The following is a 21,626-nucleotide window of genomic DNA, read 5'->3' as shown; positions in this document are numbered from 1 at the left end:
AACGTAACTTTTGTCACCTACCATGTTACAAACTGTATTTCCTATACATTTCTAGTGAAAAAACATTTTATTACATTACATTAGCTGCAATGACCCTGTTATAACCTGTGGTCTGATAATGTAAAGCTTGACCCTGTGGTCATAATTCAAAAAGGTATGTTTGGCACAAAAACAAAACCGCATCACCAAAACATCATGTCGTCTGTGAAATATGGTGGTGGCAGAATCATGCTGTGGTGTTACTTTCTCTCAGCCGAAACAAGACTTTTTGTTAAGGTAGAATAAGTCATAAACTATACTGAACAGCAATCAGTTTGGACCCAGTACCCTAAAAAATGAGGAGGGTTTTTATGTTTAAGCATCACATCCAAATAAAAGAAATAGAATGACTTCATGACAGGAAAATTCAAGTTTTGGATTGGAATAGACTGAATTGAGGATGAAATCTGACAGGTTTCCAACCTTTGAACATTTATTGTTTTATGTGATTCATTTAATTTAGCATTGGGAATTGTTTTGTGGCGACCTACTGTACATCCAGATTTGCATGGAAGCCTTAGTTGCTTCTTTTATAACCAGTCTGCTTGGTATTCGATCTGTTTCTACTTGTGTCTGTCAAAAACACAGTAACAAATTAAATGCTTAGTATTTTTAAAGAAACTTACAAAACATCAATAAGTAAGGTTTGTTTATATCTGTCTGCATGTCCAAATCTTCTTTTAGATGGTTTGTTTGTGACTTTGTGTATTTGGATAATTTTGGCTCCCTTCTTGGTTTTTATTCTTGGCTCACACGGTTTTTTTGTTAGTCTTTGGTTTGTCTTAGGTTCTGTTATTTTTGTATGTGTGCAAATTCTTACTTTAGTGTTGATGTTTAGTTTTGTTTTAGTTAAGTTCCTTTTTTATCTTGTTAGATCTTTCTCTGTTAATTAGTCACTTTCCCTCAGCACATCTGTTGAAGTTGTCTCCAAGCTGCTCTGGATTCCACTGAATCTCCCCCAGTTGTATTGTCACTCAATCACCTCCACTGCATTTGAAAGCCAGTCACTTTCATTACCTCCTTGTCAGATCCTTTCTGTCTTCATCCATACTGCTTTTCCAGTGCCCCTTTCACCATTGTTTTGTTCTATCCAGATGCTTTACAGTTTCTATTGTGCCTGTTCATTGTTTTTTTGTAAGTCCTTTCAATAAATATGCTTCATCCAACATGACATTACTCTTCTGTCTGTGCTTGGGTCTGAACAAAGCATGACACATACACACTAATAAATGGTAAATAAACCTCAATAACAGGAAGCCACTATTAAAATATTTCATTTTATATGGTTCATCTAAGGAGTTCTATATTTTTGTTTGAAATACAGATACATTTAATATATTTTCTTGCAAAACGTATGCATTTATAAATCCCGTGTCGCTGAGGTGACATTGAGCAAATTGTCAACTGTCAAAACCACATTTTATTTAACTGAAGCCACAACACTGAATGTATCGGTAATGATCCACATGTGTCACTGAATATTAAGAGATTTTTAAACAGTTTTTCATGTCTATGTAAATTCAAGGGTAACATGGAATTTCTTACTCAGATCTAAACGTCTTGAGCTTCATGTAGGAAAATGAGTTTAGATAATATTTCCTCTTATGGCCGCTAGGGGGCCAGTACAGGAAGTCAGAGTTTTTAGTTTCATTTCTTCTGCGGTCTGCGAGGCGTTCAGCTCAGCTGCAACCTATCTGCACAACAAAGATCTACATTGAGCTCCCAGCAAATACAGGAGGTAAGACTGAAACTATCACTAAGCCTAAATGTGTTTAAAAATATCTGTACTTCACTCTCGCATTTATTGTCTTCCTGTGGGGTTTATTAAATGTTGCTTAACACACAAATTCAATCCAGCAGCGAAATTTTCAGTATCACACTACTAGAAAATAAATAAAAAAGAAAAGGAATTAGCCTACTTTCCCCTTTTTATTAACTTTTTTTATTGGTTGCTATTTTTATGTGGGGTGTTTCAGTTGTCAGCAACTCAGGAAATCGAAACTTATTACCCTGTCATAAAAAGTTAAAAAGTAAGAAAATTCGGGCTGCATTTCGGAGGTTATATTGTGTGATTATTAATTTTTTTCTTTCAGATTTTTATTTTATTTTTGTTGATTATGTCTTACATTTAAATTAATTTTTAGCTTTAGTTTTTCAAAAAACGACATGAGACCAATAAAAGAAAGAAAGATTGTGCATTAGTGTATAGGGTAGACTGCTGACTCGTCTGGATGGCTGTTCAATGCATATTAATGGAAATTTCAGAGGAAGGAAAAGTGTGGTAGAAAAAGCCAGGAGTACTTTACGGTGTTACGTCGATTCGCGTTTCCCCATCAGATACGGTTTCTCCTTCCCCAGCGTCTCCTTGCCGCTCACGCGGCAAAAAAGGCGCGTGCTTGTTGCAGGCTCGGAACCGTTCCACAGGGGAACTACGGTAACCCTGAAAGCTCAAATGTCGTGTTTCGGAGAAGTCGATATACATTTGTTTAGCTAGTGTATTGTTATTAGATAAATTAATATATCATCATTTTATAGATAGATAGATAGATGTAAATATAACGACACATATTTATATACACACACAGACGTATATATATATATATATATATATATATAGAGAGAGAGAGAGAGAGAGAGACTACAGATATCTATACTGTTGTGATCCTATATGGTCCTATAAATGTACTATAAACCCCGTCAGATTCCCCCTGCATAAAACAGGGGAAACGCTATCTGATGGATCTCCACACCCTGTCAGATCTATATATATATATATATATATACACACGTCTGTGTGTGTATATAAATATGTGTCGTTATATTTACATCTATCTATCTATCTATAAAATGATGATATATTAATTTATCTAATAACAATACACTAGCTAAACAAATGTATATCGACTTCTCCGAAACACGACATTTGAGCTTTCAGGGTTACCGTAGTTCCCCTGTGGCGCGAGCACAGCGCGACGGTTCCGAGCCTGCAACAAGCACGCGCCTTTTTTGCCGCGTGAGCGGCAAGGAGACGCTGGGGAAACCGTATCTGATGGGGAAACGCGAATCGACGTAACACCTGTATTCTCAACCGGAAGTTAGAGAAATGGCTGGGTGAATAAATCTAATGTATTAAACAGATTTATTGCACTAAACGTATTCCTTGAAAGTATTACAGTTTTTCTCAATTGCTAAGACACATTTCTCGAAAGCTGCTCTCCTTTTCTCCAAACTGTAAACACAAAACCCAATATTCAAGCTACATTCACCAAACCTCAGATTCTTCTTTGCAAAACACCTCACCTCAAAACATTTAAATATTTGCTCAAAACTGAACTATGCTGTCAAATCGTGAAGATTGATAAAACCTTGGATCACATTTGAACCACTCCTGTAACACAAGGGCTCTGTGAAAACTCACATTGTCCCAAACAACAACATAGATGGGATGTTCATCCTACTGCCCTAACAGAGCATCTCACATGTGATTGAGGAAAATAAGGAGCTGGTGAGTATTGTAGGGCCCCAGGTTGGCATGATGTTCGACAACCCCATGATAGCTGATGGCGGCACGCATTGTGACATTGCCACCATGCTGCCCAGGGCCACCAACAATGGCCACCAACGCTACGGCCTCTCCTTCTCCTTTTGGTGAGATTAAAGTCAGCTTCATCAACGTAGATGTATTCATGGGGTCTTTCCATTGCATCCGGTTGAAAGACTGTCAAAATAGATATAGTTTTGTAGGTGATACAGAAAAAGTGATTTAGGGCATTACGGTGAATCACTACTTATAGTAAACAACATTGAATGTGTCTGGATATATACCAACCTGTACGTACTGGAATCTTTGCTCTTTGTCTCTTAGTTGCGATTGAAGGGCTCTTTGTACCGCTGTTTCATGCGCAGTCTGAAGACACGATCAGAGAGTCTGACACTGTTCATACCCTCAAAATGTACATGGTCCACAATGATCTTCTGCTGAATTTCACACAGTTTAATGGTGTTGTTCTCACGGACCATATCAACAATTAGGGTCTCATGGTGTGGGGAGAACATACCTGTCCTCCCAACCCCATGTGGCAGTCTTTCAATTTTACAAAAAAGAAACATGCAGTTACAAAAATATACATGCAATACTAGGCCTACAAAGAGTTAGACTAACCCTCCATTACAATACTACAGTACATTTTCACAGTGATGTACGGAAACATATGTTTACTTACAGTATACAGTGCTACGGTTTATAGTATAGTCATACAGTAATTGCTGTCAACATTTACATACTATAATGTCAAAAAAGGTAATTACCTGTTCTCCTCTCTAAATCTTCGGACTATGGTGGTCACAGTGACACTGCTGATGTTTGGTTGTACCCTTTGTCTGGCCTCCCTCTTACTCATACCATGCACAAGAACATGGTCGATCACAGTAGCTCTGATTTCTTCAGATATTACTGTTCTTTGTCTTCGCTGACTACCTCTCACACGAACTCCTCCTCTCAGATTTCTATCCATTGTAGTGCCTCGCAAACCAGTGCTCTCTGAACTAGCTTATATATGTTCCCTCACATCAGTGGCCATAAGTGTGATCAAATTTGAGTTGTGTTCAGCCTGTTACACCTGTGCTTTAACTGTGTTTGACTTGCCACCTGTGCTCACCATGATGCAACTGTGATGGTCCCTTCTCTTTTAATAGGGAGGATCTGTTTTTAATATTGTCTCGTGTTATGTTTCTTTTCTTTTTTATGAGGTGCACCTGAAGTGTCAGCTGCAGGATCTGCTAGGGCCCAGCGCCTCCTGTTGATAAAAGAGCTGTGCTTCCATGTGTGAGACATATATATTGATTACACACACAATGATTATTAAATTTTTGTTTTGTTTTGGCTCAATAAAGAGGTGAATTGGTTGCATCAGTGTACCCCCTACTTTTATTATGGCTAAAAGAGCCGAGCCGTAACAGCAACACAGGTGCATTGCAATAAAAATGTGTTGACAAGTTGTGCCTAAATAGGTGAAAAGTGATTTTGGTTTTGCCAAAAGACTGACTGATTCAATCAGTGGGCTCAGGCAACTGAGCATTTGGTTCAGACAATAGGGTTTATTGTTTTGGCAATTGAAAAAAAAAACTGTCATTAATGAAGTGACACTCTACTAGGTCTTTGAGTCAGACGTTTTCATTGTATTATTTCACGTTTAATCAGACTGGGAAACGATTTAATTCAAATTTCTTGCAGGATAACATTTCCACTTGAACATGTTTCAACTACTTTGCTCATTTGATTCTTATGTAATTTGTTTGTTTTTCAGACTTAAACTTGAATTCACCCTAAAAGTTGAACTAAGCAGCTCAGATGTCCACTCTGAACTCACTGCTCTCCAGGAACCAGCAGAGAACGATCAGCTCTCAGCTGGGAACTGTCAAACTGAAGCTACTCTACAAAGCCACCGTCCACGGCTTTACTGGTGCTGCCTTCCACCAGCGATGTGACAACCAGTCACCCACTGTGTCTGTGGGCTACAATACCTCTGGTTATGTGTTTGGAGGCTACACCAGGCAACCTTTTAGTCAGTCTGGACAGTATGTGAATGATGACCAGGCTTTTCTTTTTAGGCTTACTGGTGGAAAACTACAAAAATATCCAGTTACTAATCCTCCATATGCACTCCTAATGGATGGCAGCACTGGTCCTTATTTTGGAAATGCACTGATTTTTGTCAATGGAAATAGCCCAGTAATTTGCAGCAATCCAGGAAACTATTATAACTTCAATGCTGCAGAAATGCACGGAAATGACCTGAACCTGACTGAATGTGAAGTTTACCAAGTGGAAGGTGAGTTCTCTGGGAAGATTTGCATTTCACTGTCAGTGAAATTAAAAAACAGAAATGTTAATGCACTGTATGTGATCAGCCTTATTACCTGCAGCATATCACCTGGCACTTTCACCCTGAGTACAGTGTACTTTCAATCATTGTTAATTTTACTAATTAACTAAAATTCAAACTTGTATTTACATAATATCAACACAATTTTGCACAAGTTAAGAAAAAAACTGTGGATGTTAAAATTCAATAATTAAAAATGTTTACTCTTTAACAGAAACTACTGAACTTGAGAAGCCATGGAGGACAGTCATCTGGGAATCCGGGTAAGTGCAAAAGTATTTACACCCCTTTTTCCACATTGTGTCAACCTACGACCTTAATGTATTTTATTAAGGCTTTCTGTGATAGACCCATACAAAGTGATGCATAACCATGAAGTGAAAGAAATTTAGTTTTTATTTATAATTTAAATTATTAATTTTTTTGGGGGGAGGATGCGGTCAGACCTGGCAGACCCAAACTAATCTTGAGGGTCTGCTGGGATGCCTGGCGGAGTCTCCCGTGAGGCAGAGCTTCAACTCCCACCTCCGGGAGAGCTTCAAACACGTTCCGGGGGAGGTGGGGGACATTGAGTCCGAGTGGGACATGTTCCACACCTCCATTGCCGAGGCAGCTTAAAGGAGCTGTGGTCGCAAGGTTGTTGGTGCCTGTCGCGGCTCGAACCCGCTGGTGGACACCAGCGGTGAGGGATGCTGTCAGGCTGAAGAAGGAGTCCTATTGGGTTTTTTGGCCAGTGGGACTCCGGAAAGAGCTGATGGGTACCAGCAGTCCAAGTGGCATGTGGCTTGCGTGGTTGCTGAGGCAAAAACTCGGGCGTGGGAGGAGTTCGGAGAGGTCATAGAAAACGACTTCCGTACGGCTTCGAGGCGATTCAGGTCCACAGCTGCCCTCATCGTACGTCCACCTTCCCCACCATACTCTGAGAAGGCAACGCCGGGCCCTGTAGTGGCCAAACCCCAAGCTGTAGACTACTGCGGTCGGGGTGCAGGATCCAGCCACCAAGTTGTACCAGGAGGTTCTTCCTGAGGGGGTCAGGTATTGGAGAGCTGCAGCAGAGCCTGCGCAGCAGAAGAAACCAGGTCCTTCCAGGCCAGAAGGGAGCCACCAGGAGGAGCTGATGCCCCTCCTGAAGGACTCTCAGGAGCATCTGACCCAGCAGTGTCAAACTCCGCTCCTCAAGGACCGGTGTCCTGCAACTTTTAGATGTGTCCCTGGTCCAACACACCTGAAATCTAAATTTCCTCAGTATGTAGTCAAGTTCTCCAAAGTCCTGCTAATTAATTATTTGATTCAGGTGTGTTGAAGCAGAGATACATCTAAAGGTTGCAGGACACTGGCCCTCGAGGACTAGAATTAGACACCTGTAGTCTGACCTATCAGGGGGAGAGGCGGAAAAGTGTTAAGCAGCGCATTGGGCCAGTCGTGCGGCAGCGTGTCTAGGCCCAGGGGACTGGGACTGTCCTCGAGAGAGAATCACAGCAGGCAATGCATCTTTTCTCGGTTGGCAAAGAGGTCCACATCTGCCCTGCCATACTTCTCCCAAATTGCCCCAACCACCTCTGGATGGACCCTTAACTCCCCAGGAGGCGGGCATCACCGAGACAGAAATCCACCAGCACATTTAGCACCCCCGGAATGTGAGCCACCCTCAGGCTGGCAAAGAGGGGGGCTGCCCAGGTCAAGAGCTTCTGGGTCAACAATAACAACGTCAGCAACCAGGTCCCTCCCAAGTGTTTGATATGAAAAACCACCAAGTATTGTCAGACTGACCCAGGACATGCATTCACTGCAGGCCTGGGACAAAGCGCTGAAGTGCCACCTGCACAGCACTCAACTCCAGGGCGTTGATGTGCTCCCGCTTCTGCCGGGGAGACCCTGCCCCCCGGGCAATCTATCAGCTGTCCTTAAAGAACCCACTATAAAACCATCCTCCTCTGCTCGAGAACAGGAGGCATGGGAGCCGGCAGCTGACACACACGAACCAGAATCAGCAAGCTCTTGGAAATGAGTCCCAGAGCCATGGAAATGGCATCCTTTTCAAAAATGAAGGTCCATGAACCAATGATCAGCCCATGGTTAGGGTCCCTGGCCAGACCACTGCCATCCCCTTACTGGAGGGCCTCAAGGAGGGCTTTCATCTGGGCCAACCCAGCCAAATCCAGTCCAACTCTTGGCTTTCTTTCAGCAGTGCCCTGGAGACCTCAGGGGCCGAATGCTTCACTGCCAGGCCCGCACATGCAAGCCCAGCCAAGTATGCAGTTCTCAGGGACAAGGGGAGAACAGAAAAGTTGGGGTCTAGGCCACTTCCGTCAAAGCCTCCCTCCGATGATCTGGCCCAAAACAAGAGGGGCACAGATCATGCCCATCTTCCAGCTGGATAGGGGCCAAAAAAGCTTTATAGCACTCCAGCCTACTCATGCACGCATGCACGACTCAAAGCTCTGGCGATCAGCAGGGATGAAAAAAAACTGATGTTCACAGATGTTCTTCATCTACTCTAAGCCTGATATATTTTGCGAAGAAGAAAAGGCAAAAAGCTCCGTCTCTAGATGTTCAAAGCTAGTTGAAACATACACCAAGACTTGCAGCTGCAGCCAAATGTGGTTCTGTAACTATTTAAACAAATTGACATAAAACACATGTACATTTTTCAGATTCTTATTTATAAATCTACCATCAGAAGATCTACTTCACTTGAATGACAAGGACATGGATGAAAGTTTTTACCGCGATGCTTCAAATTATTATGCAGCACATTTACTGGTACCAGCTTCTCAGTAATTTGATGTTTCTCTACAGGAAGAGAAATGAGCTGATGGAGAGCATCAAAACCTACAAGCCCACAGTCAGTTCTGTGTCCCAAGCTCGGGTTTTACTCATTGGACAAGTTGGAGCTGGAAAGTCCAGCTTCTTCAACTCCATCAACTCTGTATTCAGAGGCCATGTCACCAGCCAGGCCATCTCTGGTTCTTCTTCCACCAGCCTCACCACTCAGGTCTGTCTCTGCCTCTCATTCATATGGTTTCCAGTATTTCACATAAACAAAAAGCTTCCAATAGTGATTTTCTGGGTCAATCATTTCACCTTTTTCAGTTTCGAACCTACTCTCTGAAAGCTGGACGAGAAGGCAAACCTCTGCCAATCATCCTGTGTGACACCATGGGACTGGAGGACAGCAAAGAGGCGGGGATTGATGTTGATGACATCAGCAGCATCCTTAAAGGTCATATGCCGGATTGCTACCAGGTATGATATTTGATTAGAGTTTGTGGAGCACAACCTGTCTGTAACATGAAGTAAATTCAAAATATTATTTATTTACATCCACACAGTTCAACCCCGCTGCTCCTCTGCATGCTGAATCTCACGGCTATAACAAGTCTCCAGATTTAAAAGACAAGATCCACTGTGTGGCCTATGTTATTGATGCCTGCAAGGTCTCCATTATGCCCGCAAAGCTGGAGGAGAAGTTGGAAGCCATCCGCAGAAAGGTTAACCTGTTGGGTCAGTAGAACCTCTGGTTGAATCATTTTACTTACATATTTCTTTAAATTCCAGCTTGATATTTAAATAAGGTTTCAACTCAGATTGTTTACAGCATCTTCTAAATATTCTCATCTGTCTTCTTTGTAGGGATTCCTCAGCTGGTGCTGCTCACTAAAGTAGATTAAGCTTGTCCTTTGGTGAAGGACGATCTGAGAAACATCTACAAGAGTGGATACATCAAGGACCTAGTGAGGATTCTTTTAATAATAAAGAAATGACTCAGTCTTGATGTTAATCTTGATGAAACCGTTCTGAATCATTGTTTGAACCCTCCTGTGATCCAGATGCAGGAGGTCAGTACCAGGGTGGGCGTGCCGCTGTCATGCATTGTTCCAGTGAAGAACTACAGTGAGGAGTTAGAGCTGGACTTCAGCTACGACATCCTGCTGCTCAGCGCCGTCATCCAGATGCTTCGCTTTGTCGATAACTACTTCGATGACATCAGTGACCGACTGAGCAGCAACGGAGATCGGGAGTCGGGCAACAGAGTCCCTGAGAGGGGCATTTCCCAGCAGCCCGGCAGGGATGCCAAGAAGGCCGGGTACCCCTAATCCCTGCTTGGTCGGAAGACCCAAACAACACCTTTCCTTATTTAGTTTGGGTTTCAGCAGTAACAGCCTGTTCAACGTCATGCCACAGAATCAGACTCAGATTTAAGCCAGAACTTTGACTAGGCCATTTCAAAACCTTCATTTGTAATATTTAAGCCATTTAGCAATAGGCTTGCCTGTGTGCTTTGGATCATTATCCTGATGCATAACCCGGGTGTGCCTGAGCTTGACGTCAGAAACTGATGGTCAGACCTTCTCCTTTAGGATCATCTGGTAGAGAGAAGATTTCCTGGTTCCATCAATAATTTTAAGTCATCCAGGTTCTGAGGAAGCAAAGCTGTTCCAGACCATCTCTCTACCAGTACCGTTTGAGTACAATTTATGTTCCTTTTTTTCCACTCAGGTCTCATAAGTCCATAGAAAAAATTACCAAAAATTATTGAAATGTTTTCTGGGAGAAATGGGTTATTGTGTGTTTTTTGATCAGCAGTGGTTTTAACTTAAAACTCCCTTATAGAAGCCATTTTGGCCCAGTCTCTTAATTAGTGTTTAATCAAGAACACTGACTTTCAAAAATAAAGAAAGGAAATCTGAAAGGGGTCAAATGCATTTCACAGCAATGAGTCTTGAAGGGTTAAATATCTACATCAGTCTTTGCTGTCATGGCTCATGATAAATGTATTATCACCGATGATAATATTTGATTTTTTTGGATTCCTATGCTAAAAAATGAGGGCTTTTATGTTTTCCTTTGTATATTTTTTTCTCTTAAGCTCCTCTTGTTTCTTGCTTTAAAAGCTTAGTTATTGCTCAATTGTTGTGGTTTAAAGTTAAAATTACTTAGATATACTTTTTTGAGTTCAGTGTCCATAGGTAAAAATAATAAAAGCTAATTAAAATGTAAAATGGAATTAGTCATCTGTAACCTTGGTTGTTTTTAAAGGGGTAATAAATTAATGATTAATTTGCCACATCACCCAGTTTTATCTATAATTGCTTATTTTACTATTTTTAAAATATACTCCAAGTATAACAGTATTTCATTTGCACGGTAATGATAGTCTGGGTTAGGTTTAGGTCTGAGGTCCCTGAATAAAGGATCGTATCCAGACACAAATGAATAACATTATGACCGCTGAAAGGTGAAATGAATAACTTTGATTAGGTTTTCATCACGGCACCCCTTAAGGTGCGTTCACACCAAACGCGATTTCTGCGAAAGGAGCGGCCAATTTACATGTTATCCCTATGTAGAGGTGCGTTCAGGAGCGGAGGGGCGCGGTGCGAAGGACACGGAGGACGCGGCGCGGAAGGCGCGCCAAGCGAAGCGGGAGCGAAGCGAGAGCGATGGACAAGTTCAAAAATCTGAACTTTTTCCTAAATTCGCGTCGCGTCAACCAATCAGGGACTGGATGTGGCTGTGACGTAGTTTGAAAGACCGCAGCGGAGAAGAAGTGGTTGTCAGTGAAGATGGAGGACCAGATCGTAGTGGCGGTGTGCGGCAAGCCAGAGTTGTATGACTCAACTAATTACTTTTACCGAGACAAGTACAGAAAGGACCTGGCCTGGTTATGTTTAGGCACATATATCTTATATTTAGGAGATGTGGACATTAAAAATCGGCCGTTTTTTTTTACAGAGCTGAGATTTATTTACTCACCGAAGACAGATGGACAGGCATTCAGCACCGGGGATACAGCGCCGGTAGTTGGTGTCCCGGAGGCCGATTTGTCTCCCAACGCGGGACAGCAGATCTTCGAACTGGGTTCTGGATAGACGGAAGTACCGCTGAAATCAACCGTCATCCAGACGCAGCTCCTGGAGTAGGTGGTGGTAATCTCCGAACTGTTCCTGTCCCTGAAGAATCTGGTGAACCCAGGGACGTCGGCAGCGTTTTTCGGCTCTCCACAGGTAAAACACCGTGATTATGTCCGTGAAATCCATGTCCGCCATGTTCAGTTGAAACCAGCAAGCAGCAGATGTAACAGCGAACTTCCCAAGATGCCACTGTCCACATAAAACCCCCACTTCCCCCTCAAGTCTTTCTCTTCCACGCCGGTGATCACCAGGATAGGAGGAGACAAGAGCTAATGTCTCTTTTTGCTGGCAAAAAGACATAAACTCTTCAAACTGGATCCAGGGGTGCCATACGATCATCGATCATATGCGCTAAGTTAAGTACGGATGAATTACTGTTGAAAGAATCCGGTATTCATTCATAAAAAGGGGTAAATTAAGGTATAAGCATTGCTTACTTTCTGAGGCCTGCAGAAGCAAACTGTCCCAGAGAAGTCCCAGTAGAGGCGCTGTCTCTACAAGCCGAGTGAAGCGGTTTTCCCTGCCTGAGAGAAGGACAACAGGAGCCGCATCACCATGGTTACAGCCGACAGAACAGTCGCCACTGTGTTGCCAGGTGTATGATAATTATCGTATTTGTACGATAATTTTGCTCTCTGTACGATGTACAATCAATATTCCTAAAAAGGGCCAAATGTACAATAATTTGTCCATTCCGTGAATGTGTGGTTGTAATCAGTTGTCATCAGTTTATCGCCAATGTCTGTCGGAGTTTTTTTGTGACCCCTGAAGGCATCTGTGTCCGGATTCCGAAACAAATGCTGGAAATTCCAGCCAATCGTGCTTTTCTAAATGTGACCTACGTGTGACGTGATGCGTTGGCCTCAGAACAACGGCCATGATTGGCTGAATAGTCCAGGCAGCTAATTAGACACCGTTGAGAATTAGTCATCCAGAAGGTTGGTTTTATTCAGGATATCATTTTTCAAAACATTTTATTAAAATAATATTTTATCTGATCTTGCATTGTGAATGGTTGTCTAAATGTTTGCTGATTATTGCCAAAGTTGGTTCCAAGACTAACTTAACTTCACTTCGAGATTCTTCAAGATAATCCTTGGTTCTCAAACATAAATAACATTGCATGGTAATGTTGCATCACTCTTTCGGTCATGGTCATCTTTGATCAACTTGTTTATATTGTACATAGCCCATTAGTCTTCCTTATTCTTTAATTCTGCTTGGTAGTTTAGTTGGATTATTTTAGCAAAGTAAAGAGTTTGTGGATTGAAATATGTTTGACTTTGAGTTGACTTATTTTTGTTAATAAATTCTTGTATTTTAAGAAACTGTGTGAATTTATTCCATATGTGCAGAGTTTATGCTGTTCAATAATGTCAGAGCTCATCTCACACCTTTCTATTCTGTCCTAATACCATCGCCTTACTGGGCTGGTATTCACAGGACAACCCTTAATAGACCGAAATATTATTTGATAAAATATTAATATTAAATAATCTCAGATTAATAATTCCAACATTTCTGTAGCTCAGATAGCTGAAGGTACTGATGCTTTTCTGATAAGGGGGCGGCAATGTTGACAACCAAAATAAGCAACAACGGGCAGGTGAACATCAGAACTGGAACACAGAGAACTGGAAGGAGTTGGCCTGGTCTAATATATCCTGTCTTCTACATCACATGGATGGACGGGTGTTTGTCCCACAGTTACCTGAGAACACTGAACTGATTTTTCTGGGGTAAATGTTCTGCTGAGAAACCTTGGGTTCTGCCATCAATGTGGGTGCTACTCTGATTTCTACCACCTACCTAAGCATGATATGTAATACGTTACTTTAGATTTAACATAACACTTTATTTACGAAACTGTTTCAAATTTCAGCCAAGGTCCTTCATCTCTCGACTTGGATCGTGTTTTTTGTGACGCCCAAGAGCATCTGATCCACCGATCTGAATAAGATGGTTCTGACAAGTAAGCTAGGGTACAGCTTACTTGTCTTAAGGAGACTTAAGAACATATAAAACAAATTAATATTAACTTTAAAATGTATTGGAAGCCAATGAAGAGGTAAACTGGGGTTATGTGTTTTTGTCTGCTTGTGCCAATTAAAAAAATGGAAAAACAGCATTTTGGACCAACTGTAGGCGGTCAATACAGGCCTGGCTGAGTCCAAACGAGTTTGTTACAATAATCCAGTCTAGAGATAAAAAATGCGTGAGAAACTGTTTCAAGATTACCTTTGGACAGAACCGGCGTCATTTTTGATTTATCTTAAATGAGAAAAAACCGGAACGTCCTGCTGTGTTAATCTGACTTTATAATAAAAGGGAACCAGTACCAAGAGGTCCAGCTGCCTTTGGGTCTAAATAACAGGACTTTAGTTTTCCTTTCAGTAAAAAGCTAAGTGCAATCCAACTCCGGATGATGTTGATAACATTTGAAGTTTTATGAAGTCAAACTTCACAAGAAAAATATTCAGGATGAGGAGAAACTCCTAAACAATAATAAAACGACGAGGAATAAGATCATTTTTCATGTAAGGCTTTGCTTCATGTTCAAACTGTTTTATTTGAATGAAAGGATCAGATTTCATGAACAAACTGAAGTTTATTAATGCAGCGGAAACAGTTTCTGTACAGGGGAACAGTGAAGTCAGACCAGCTGAGGAGCCGTCTGTAACGGGACTGAGATCTAACTGTAAACTACACAACCACCTCCAGTCTGACTCATCGGCTGCTTCTGGATCCATAAAATTAACTGAATTACATAAGAAATGTGCTTCTCAGCAACAGTCATCATATAATCATAATAGTGTTTAAAACATCCACATTTGGTTAGTGCACATCACAGACTGGGAGCTCTTCTCCAGCTTGGCCACATTTAACAACTTCCAGTCACAGACCAACAAGAACGATGCACAACAGTGAAGAAGGAATGCTCTGGAAAAGTGAAATAAATCCTAGGATTAACATATCTGGCTGAACCAGACAAAACAGTAACTGTCTGGGTGATGCAGATGATCCGGAGCACGGAGGAAGACCGTGGAGAGGCTCTTATGGCACAGCTGACGCTCTCAGAGTTCAGACACACAGATGGCTTTTTGTTTCTTCAGCCGGCTGCTTCAGTCCTCAACATAAAGGCAGCAACGTGAAGAGAACGCTCGAGTTACAGCAGACACACACACACATAAAGTTCACATGGGATTGGTCCGAGTCCAAAGGCCGAGATCAGTGTCAACCAGAGAGGGACATTAAGCAGAGCAGCTTCTCTAACATGAAGCTAAAGTGGTTTTTGGCAACCAAATCATCCTCAACGTATACCTGAACATGAAATGTTTTCTGTTTTTTTGTGTTTGGACCTATCTGACACCTGCTATAGATAAAAGTACTTTAAAGTACTTTTAAGGGGAGGATTGACAATGAACACATGGAGGACTTTGTGCTTTTACAGGCTAAAAACCCTGAGAAATAAAAACAAGTGTAAAAACTAGAAGAGCAAAACGGACGTTGGCACAATCATACAGATGGCTTTGGGACGGTTTGGCAATGACTGAGCAATACTTCAACCTCGTGTTGCTTCCTAATGTCTTGAGATAAAAGATGTTTATCTGGGGGTACGTTGTGCATCAGATGTTTGATAATCTGGGCGCCTTCTGCACCCGGTGTTTAGAGTCAGAGTATCTGGCTTTGTGGAGATAATTTGTTAGCTTAAACACGTGAAAAGGAAAATTATGTTTTCTCTAAGCAGAGGCTGGTTCTCAATGTACGAGTTTTAAAAAGTTGCAGATAAGAGAAATACACAGTTCTTATGATTTAAAGTCCTTTAAATGAGAGGCCAGAAGTTGTGCCGAAGTGACGAGTTTTCTCAGTCAGGGCTGTATTTAGCATTAACCTCAAGGTTTTAAAGCCTTTTTCACATAATCAGTTATTTTCCCAAACCAATATTTGAATATATCCTTTCTAAAAAGTTCTCCGCATCATTTCTAGATATCATCTATCCAAAGAAGTGAAGCAAAACGTCATAGAAACCTTCCCAGACCTTCCAGAGTGTAGAAAACAACTGAGGCCCCTTTTTTCCTTACAACCTTCCTCCTCTCACACAAAAGGCTTCTGCAGCTCTGAACTGAAGAAGCCGTTTGAATGAGAAGTGGCTTTAGTCCAGCCCAGAACATACGCTTCCACCTGATGCTGAGCACTGCCATTTAGCTGTCTAAAAAAAGGTTTCTACACGTTTCCCTCGCTTTCAAGAAAGAGAAATGTTGCTGTTTTGAATAATTTCTGGTTTTGAAAACCTCAAACAATAATGATGGGAAATAGAGCGCTACCATCACTCGTACTACTATTAGTAGTACTACTAATAGTAGTACTACTATTAGTAGTACTACTATTAGTAGTACTACTATTGGCAGTACGAGGGATGGGTACATCAATAACATTTGATGTTGTTGTACTATAGTTGATGTGCTACAAGCAGCTGCCTGCAGACAGGCTACCACAGCAGACAGCCCAACTAATTAACCAACTAATCTCAGCTTGTTAAACTCATCACTATTTGAAGGGCAAAACACCTAAAAGGGATAATTTTCTGTGCAACCACTAATTTAGCAGACGTTTATTCTATATGCGTAGCTTTTTATGCATCCAAATAACAGTAAATGCTATAGAACACAACTGTAACAATCAGTCTGTGATATTCTTCTAGCAATAGCAGGAATAATTGTTGCCTTTATGTTTGAAATAAAAGCAATTAGATCAAGTCAACATTTTTGTTTTTTTGTGGAAAGATTGTGACATTTTTACCTCAAATTATCATCCTGTAAGACATCCATAACAGCCAAAGCCTGGTTGTCTCCAGACAGCAAAGCTAACATACTATGTAACTTAATATTTGTCTACATTTTGAAACTAATTTGGCCTCTTGGTGTTATAATCCCAGCCATTATGAGCTTATCATGAACCATGAATTAAACTGAATTAATAAAAGTTGTAAAAATAAAATCTAAAACAGAAAAGAGACCCTTTCTGTTATGATTACATGAAATTTGTCACAAACTGCAGCTGATATTCAGCTATAAGTGAAAGGATAACAGAAAACAGGCTGAACACTGGCTACAGTGAACAGAAAGTCTCTGCAGATCTTTACTCTTTGGCTCCGGTGCATTTGGACTCGACCCGATCCCGACACACTGTGCTTTACAGAGACAAGATTTGACTTCAAACTGTAGAAAAGAAATATAAGAACTTTTCTGTGTTTTCCTTAAAGAACTGTACAAGATTATTTAAAATAAAAAAGTCAACAATTAGTTATACATCTTATTAAGACAACATTGTTTATGTTATATTACTATAAAGAATTGCAACTTATGTGATGCTTTAGTTTACTACAGTAGGCAGTATTCCTTTCTTTAGAGTGCTGGGCATTTCTGTATTAAACAGGGTGGAGGTACATAGTTATACTTTTAATAACAGATGTATAAAACTACTTTGATGGAGCACCATCATTTAAAATCATGTCCTATTTTGTAAAACTGAACGAAGGTTTAGGTCTCACCTGTTAGAAAATCCTTAATGACCTTTATTTCTCTGCAATAACAACAACTGTCCACAAGATGGCGCCAGCTGACCTTTAAGACGCCTAAGAATGCTGATTTTACACTGACAAATGAACTTTGATGATCCTTCACCTTCACCGGACTCTGTACCTGTAGAGCAGAGAACGTCACTTCAGTCTTTTTTTGCAGCACACCAGCTTCCTGCCCGTTCTTCTTCTGCTTGCACTCCACAAATCCAGGAAGCTCCATTTCTACCACTCGCTGAAAAAAAGGAATACTGCATTTCTCCTGCACCACTTTCTTCAGCCTTTGTCCACGACACTAGTTTGCATCCTGCAGGGGAACTTTAGGGGACAGGGTGACGGAGGTCGAGCTAGGCAGGCCCATCCCTTGGGGAGGACGGAGTCTGGGATGTTGAGCTGGAGGAGGAGGAGGCTGAGCTCTTCAGAGATCCCAGAGTCTTGCTGAACCACGAGTTCTTAGCAGCTTGGATTTCAGTCATCAGGACTCCACGCTGATGCTCGAGCTCCTGCAGATCAGAAGGAAGAAGACAGTTTAGTAAACAGAAGCAGAGGACAGATCCTTCAGTGGATCAACACCAGAACCCTTCAGAAAAAGTTCCAACTTTTATTCACTCTTTCTTCTTCATGTTTCACAGCGCACGTTGAAAAGGATTACAACTGCTTTACCAGAAAACACACAGACAAATAAATATTACAGTTAAGCCCAAAGGTATTCATACCCCTGGAAAACGTTTATTTTTAAACATTTCTTTCAGCGAGGAAATGAAGAGGACATTTCTCAAAAAATAAAACAAAGCAGAAAATGATCTGTTTTCTTTTATATCTTAATAAAAACAATTCAAAACAAAATTTATACCTTCTCAGTAATTAATCGAAATGTTTTTACTGGCATTAAAGGAATCAAACCCTTCTTATAATTGCTGACCAGCTTTTCACAAGCCTCCACTGGTATTTTGATGATTTATCTTTCACAATGACCTCCAAGTCTTTCAGGTTGGAAGGCCTGCTTCCCATCACCCTAATCTTTAGCTCTTTAGCCTCAATAGATTATCAGTTAGATTCAAGTCAGGATTAAATGTTACTGTTACTTCCACTCAGAAGAAACATGCTCATAAAATAAAAGTCACTCTAGAAGCTTAGCAAAGGCCTTCATTGCCTCGTTTTAAAAACCAGTTGGTTCCAAGTTTCAACCAACAGAGCCAAACTGTCCCCCTCAGATTAAAGGAAATTGGAGGAAATGTTCAAAAACAAATCAGGACCCATCCTTCCAATCATCGTCTATATATCCCTGCAGGGTTGTGTGGGGGCCTGCTGCCTATCTCCAGCAGTCATTGGATGAGAGTCCATCACAGGGAATCAGAACCACCAAAGCTTTACGGTAACAAAAAGATGCTGACATTTTAAGATCACAGTGAAGCAAGTTTAATGTTAACATGGACAGAGAGAAAGAAAAAACAGCTTGTTCTAAAACGTACGAGCCAGAAACCTTCTGGAGAAACGTTTCATGGCCAGAGGAGATGAAGACTGAGCTGTTTTGCTACAAAAGAAAGTTGTTTACAGGAGTCAAGGTGAGACTTTCAAACTGAATCGACTGTCTAAGATGGTGGTGGCAGCATCATGCTGAGTGGTTCACTGCACAAAGTGGTGGACTACTTCCACATTCTTCTACTTCACCTCAACAGCTAGATGGTTGAAACATGGAGCCAGCTGTGTGTTCCAACAGGACAATGACCCCAAAAGCACAACAAAACTAGTCCTGATTAAGCTTCTTAAAAGGCTGCAAATTCAATCCTACTGAAAAGTTATGGACTATGCTTGAAAGAGGCATCTGTGCCAAGAAACCAACCAATTTAAATTAACCCCACTAATTCTTTAAATATCCAACCAGAAAATAGCCAAAGCTTGTTTATGGCTAAGAGACACTTGTTATGAATAACATATACATTGTAAACTAAAGTAAACTGATCTAACACACAGACAGAAATACTAACTCAGGGTTGCTGGGAATCAAACCGTTTATGCAGAATGGCCTCGAGAGATCATGTTTAAACTTTATATGATGACAAAATGATTAAATGTGGTGCGGACACCAGCATCATTTTACAATACTTACAAGTTGGACTTGATGAATGTTGTGAAAGAAATTACCCAATTTGAGGATTTCTATTGTTACAGCAGTGATGCTCAGCAGAAAACCCCAGAAACTGTGCTGTTTTTGCCCTCGGTTTGTTTATTTTTCCCTTAAAGGAAAATAATTATCTACCAAACCGAGGGAAGAACAACGGTGTACTGCAGACTAGAGCTATGTTAAATCATTTTGCTTGAAATAGACTAATAATAACAACATGGCTCTCTCATCATTCTGCTCACCTGGATTCGGCACTTTGCTTCCACCAGCTGGAGTTTGGTCTGAGCCAGCTCCAGCTCCAGATGCCTGAGCTGCTCCTTCAGCCCGTCCTTCTCCTCGTCCGGAGGATCGCTGGATGTCCTGTCGCTGCCGGGGGAGGAAGCCTGCAGGGAGCCCAGCGTGCTGAACAGGTCCCTGCACTGCCCGCAGCCCATCACTTTATTCTGCACAGCGACACGTGTTGTTAGGGCTGATGTAAAAAGGAGAAGCTGTGCTGGCATGCATGCTACGGTAAAGACACTTTTGGGACTAAATGCACAGCTTTAACTTGCAATACACAGAGATACATTTATTGTAAAGCAACAGGAAACAAAACCTTAATTATCAATCTGTTTCATAATGAATGACCATCTTAGTGTTTCTGTGTAGTAGCTCCTTGTATCAATGTGATGTACTGTTGCAACACATTAAAGTATTAAGAATCTAATTAAAAAAGTCTGCTGCCACACCTGCAAAGCAGCCCACTGCATGTTTTACGAGGGCTAAACGCTTGTGTGGGATTATTTCTGCAATCAAGCTCTTCGTTGGTGTGATTGTGCTTAAAAATCCCCGCTGTCTGACTCAACCTACTGTGGCTTTTGTCTGAAGTTTAACTGTCTCGTAGCTTTTAGCCGCAGCTGGCTGTGCATTAGCCGTGTATAATCTCACCCTGACAATGTCGAGCTCCTCTTTAGTCGCCGCCTGCTGTTTTTCCAGCCTGGTGCTCAGCTGGGAGCAGATCTGAAATCAGGCGAGGAAGTGGAGTTAGACAAACTGCAACGCATGAGGCACGATTTCCAATCTAGACGTTGAATATTTAGAATAAACAAGGCCTTCTGTTTATCTACAGAATGCCTTATAATTCAGTGCTAACTACTGTCTTTCCAGAACTCATCTTTTCAAAACAGTAAATACAAATAAAAACATCCATACCTTACATAATTACAGTTCATATTTTGAAAATTCAATGAATAAAATATGGTGGTCCTGTTACCTGTTTGTACTCAGCTATGATGGCTGTGGTTTTCTTGATCTCCATCTCTGCTTTCTCCAGTTCCCTCCTGAACACCTCCTTTAGCTATCAGAGACAGAGGAGGATTGGAAAAAAAAAAGACTAAAAAGGCCTGAAACAAAATAATTCTCATTCTCATTAGACTGCTTCTTTCTTACTGATTTGTGTACAGGAACTATTTATTGGTGTTACATTTGGGATCAGTGGTGAAAAATCAACAAATTCACAGACGGATATACAATTCATTTATCCAATAAATTAAACAGAAAATTTCTCCCCTTTAGATATTTTGTCTTTTTTCCCACCAGGTTAAAAACATAGTTAGATTAAAATTATATCTGGTTACTCTGATGCTAAATCATATTTCGCTACAGCCAGAAATGGGAAATGAGCCCAAACACGGCAGGCACAAGATGAACAGTCAAACATCTTTGTTAAAAATTATTTTCTGTCCAATTCACAACTGTGAATTCTGCTTTGAAAACTGCTTTGTGTTGGTCCATTACATAAACCCCCAATGAAGCACACTAAAGTTTGTGGTGAGGTGACACACTGAAAAATTTAAGGGGTGTACATACTTATGCAAGGCGCTGCAGGACTTTAAGGTGGATACTTAGTATTTTCTGGCCAATTATAATTTCAAAGATCAGTTTAGGTGACAAGTTTCAGAGAGTGGGAAAAGATTCAAAAAATGAACAAAGTCAATTAGAGCTGCTGTTTTATTACATACATACTGTGGATATTTTTTATTTAAATTAGAAGAATCATTTAGGATGTTAGCAGTTAGTAGTTTTTTAAGTTTATCAAATGCTAG

The 21,626-nt window shown here is 41.0% G+C and overlaps 2 protein-coding genes across 6 annotated transcripts in view; one reads left to right on the top strand and one right to left on the bottom strand.

Moving 5' to 3' along the window:
- Positions 1–1,668: 1,668 nt before the first annotated feature.
- On the top strand, positions 1,669–10,997 carry LOC124873299 (interferon-induced protein 44-like). Its single transcript, XM_047373848.1, has 9 exons — positions 1,669–1,777; positions 4,789–4,864; positions 5,346–5,870; positions 6,139–6,187; positions 8,724–8,919; positions 9,018–9,170; positions 9,257–9,428; positions 9,558–9,658; positions 9,755–10,997. Exons 3-8 carry the CDS (start codon positions 5,390–5,392, stop codon positions 9,593–9,595), a joined length of 1,089 nt encoding a protein of 362 aa, XP_047229804.1. The 5' UTR covers positions 1,669–1,777; positions 4,789–4,864; positions 5,346–5,389; the 3' UTR covers positions 9,596–9,658; positions 9,755–10,997.
- A 3,368-nt stretch (positions 10,998–14,365) lies between these two features.
- rabgap1l (RAB GTPase activating protein 1-like) overlaps positions 14,366–21,626 on the bottom strand; it is a 155,683-nt gene continuing 148,422 nt past the window's right edge. For all 5 annotated transcript variants that reach the window (XM_047374007.1, XM_047374006.1, XM_047374008.1 and 2 more), the window contains 4 exons: positions 20,795–20,878; positions 20,470–20,541; positions 19,785–19,985; positions 14,366–17,920 (listed from right to left, as the gene is read on the bottom strand). In XM_047374007.1, the coding sequence (XP_047229963.1) occupies positions 17,765–17,920; positions 19,785–19,985; positions 20,470–20,541; positions 20,795–20,878 (513 nt within the window). In that variant the 3' untranslated portion in view covers positions 14,366–17,764. The remainder of the gene's footprint in view (positions 17,921–19,784; positions 19,986–20,469; positions 20,542–20,794; positions 20,879–21,626) is intronic.

This window comes from Girardinichthys multiradiatus, chromosome 9, assembly GCF_021462225.1.
Source record: "Girardinichthys multiradiatus isolate DD_20200921_A chromosome 9, DD_fGirMul_XY1, whole genome shotgun sequence".
NCBI lineage: Eukaryota > Metazoa > Chordata > Actinopteri > Cyprinodontiformes > Goodeidae > Girardinichthys > Girardinichthys multiradiatus.
Note: the sequence above shows the minus strand (reverse complement) of the source record. Positions and strands in the feature narration are given on the sequence as shown.

Bases quoted from the DNA above. Each gene is read 5' to 3' on its own strand.
- LOC124873299 (XM_047373848.1), top strand. From the start codon at position 5,390: ATGTCCACTCTGAACTCACTGCTCTCCAGGAACCAGCAGAGAACGATC. The intron at 8,920-9,017 runs GTCTGTCTCTGC...CACCTTTTTCAG, and splicing joins CCACCAGCCTCACCACTCAG to TTTCGAACCTACTCTCTGAA. The intron at 9,429-9,557 runs GTCAGTAGAACC...TCTTCTTTGTAG, and splicing joins CAGAAAGGTTAACCTGTTGG to GGATTCCTCAGCTGGTGCTG.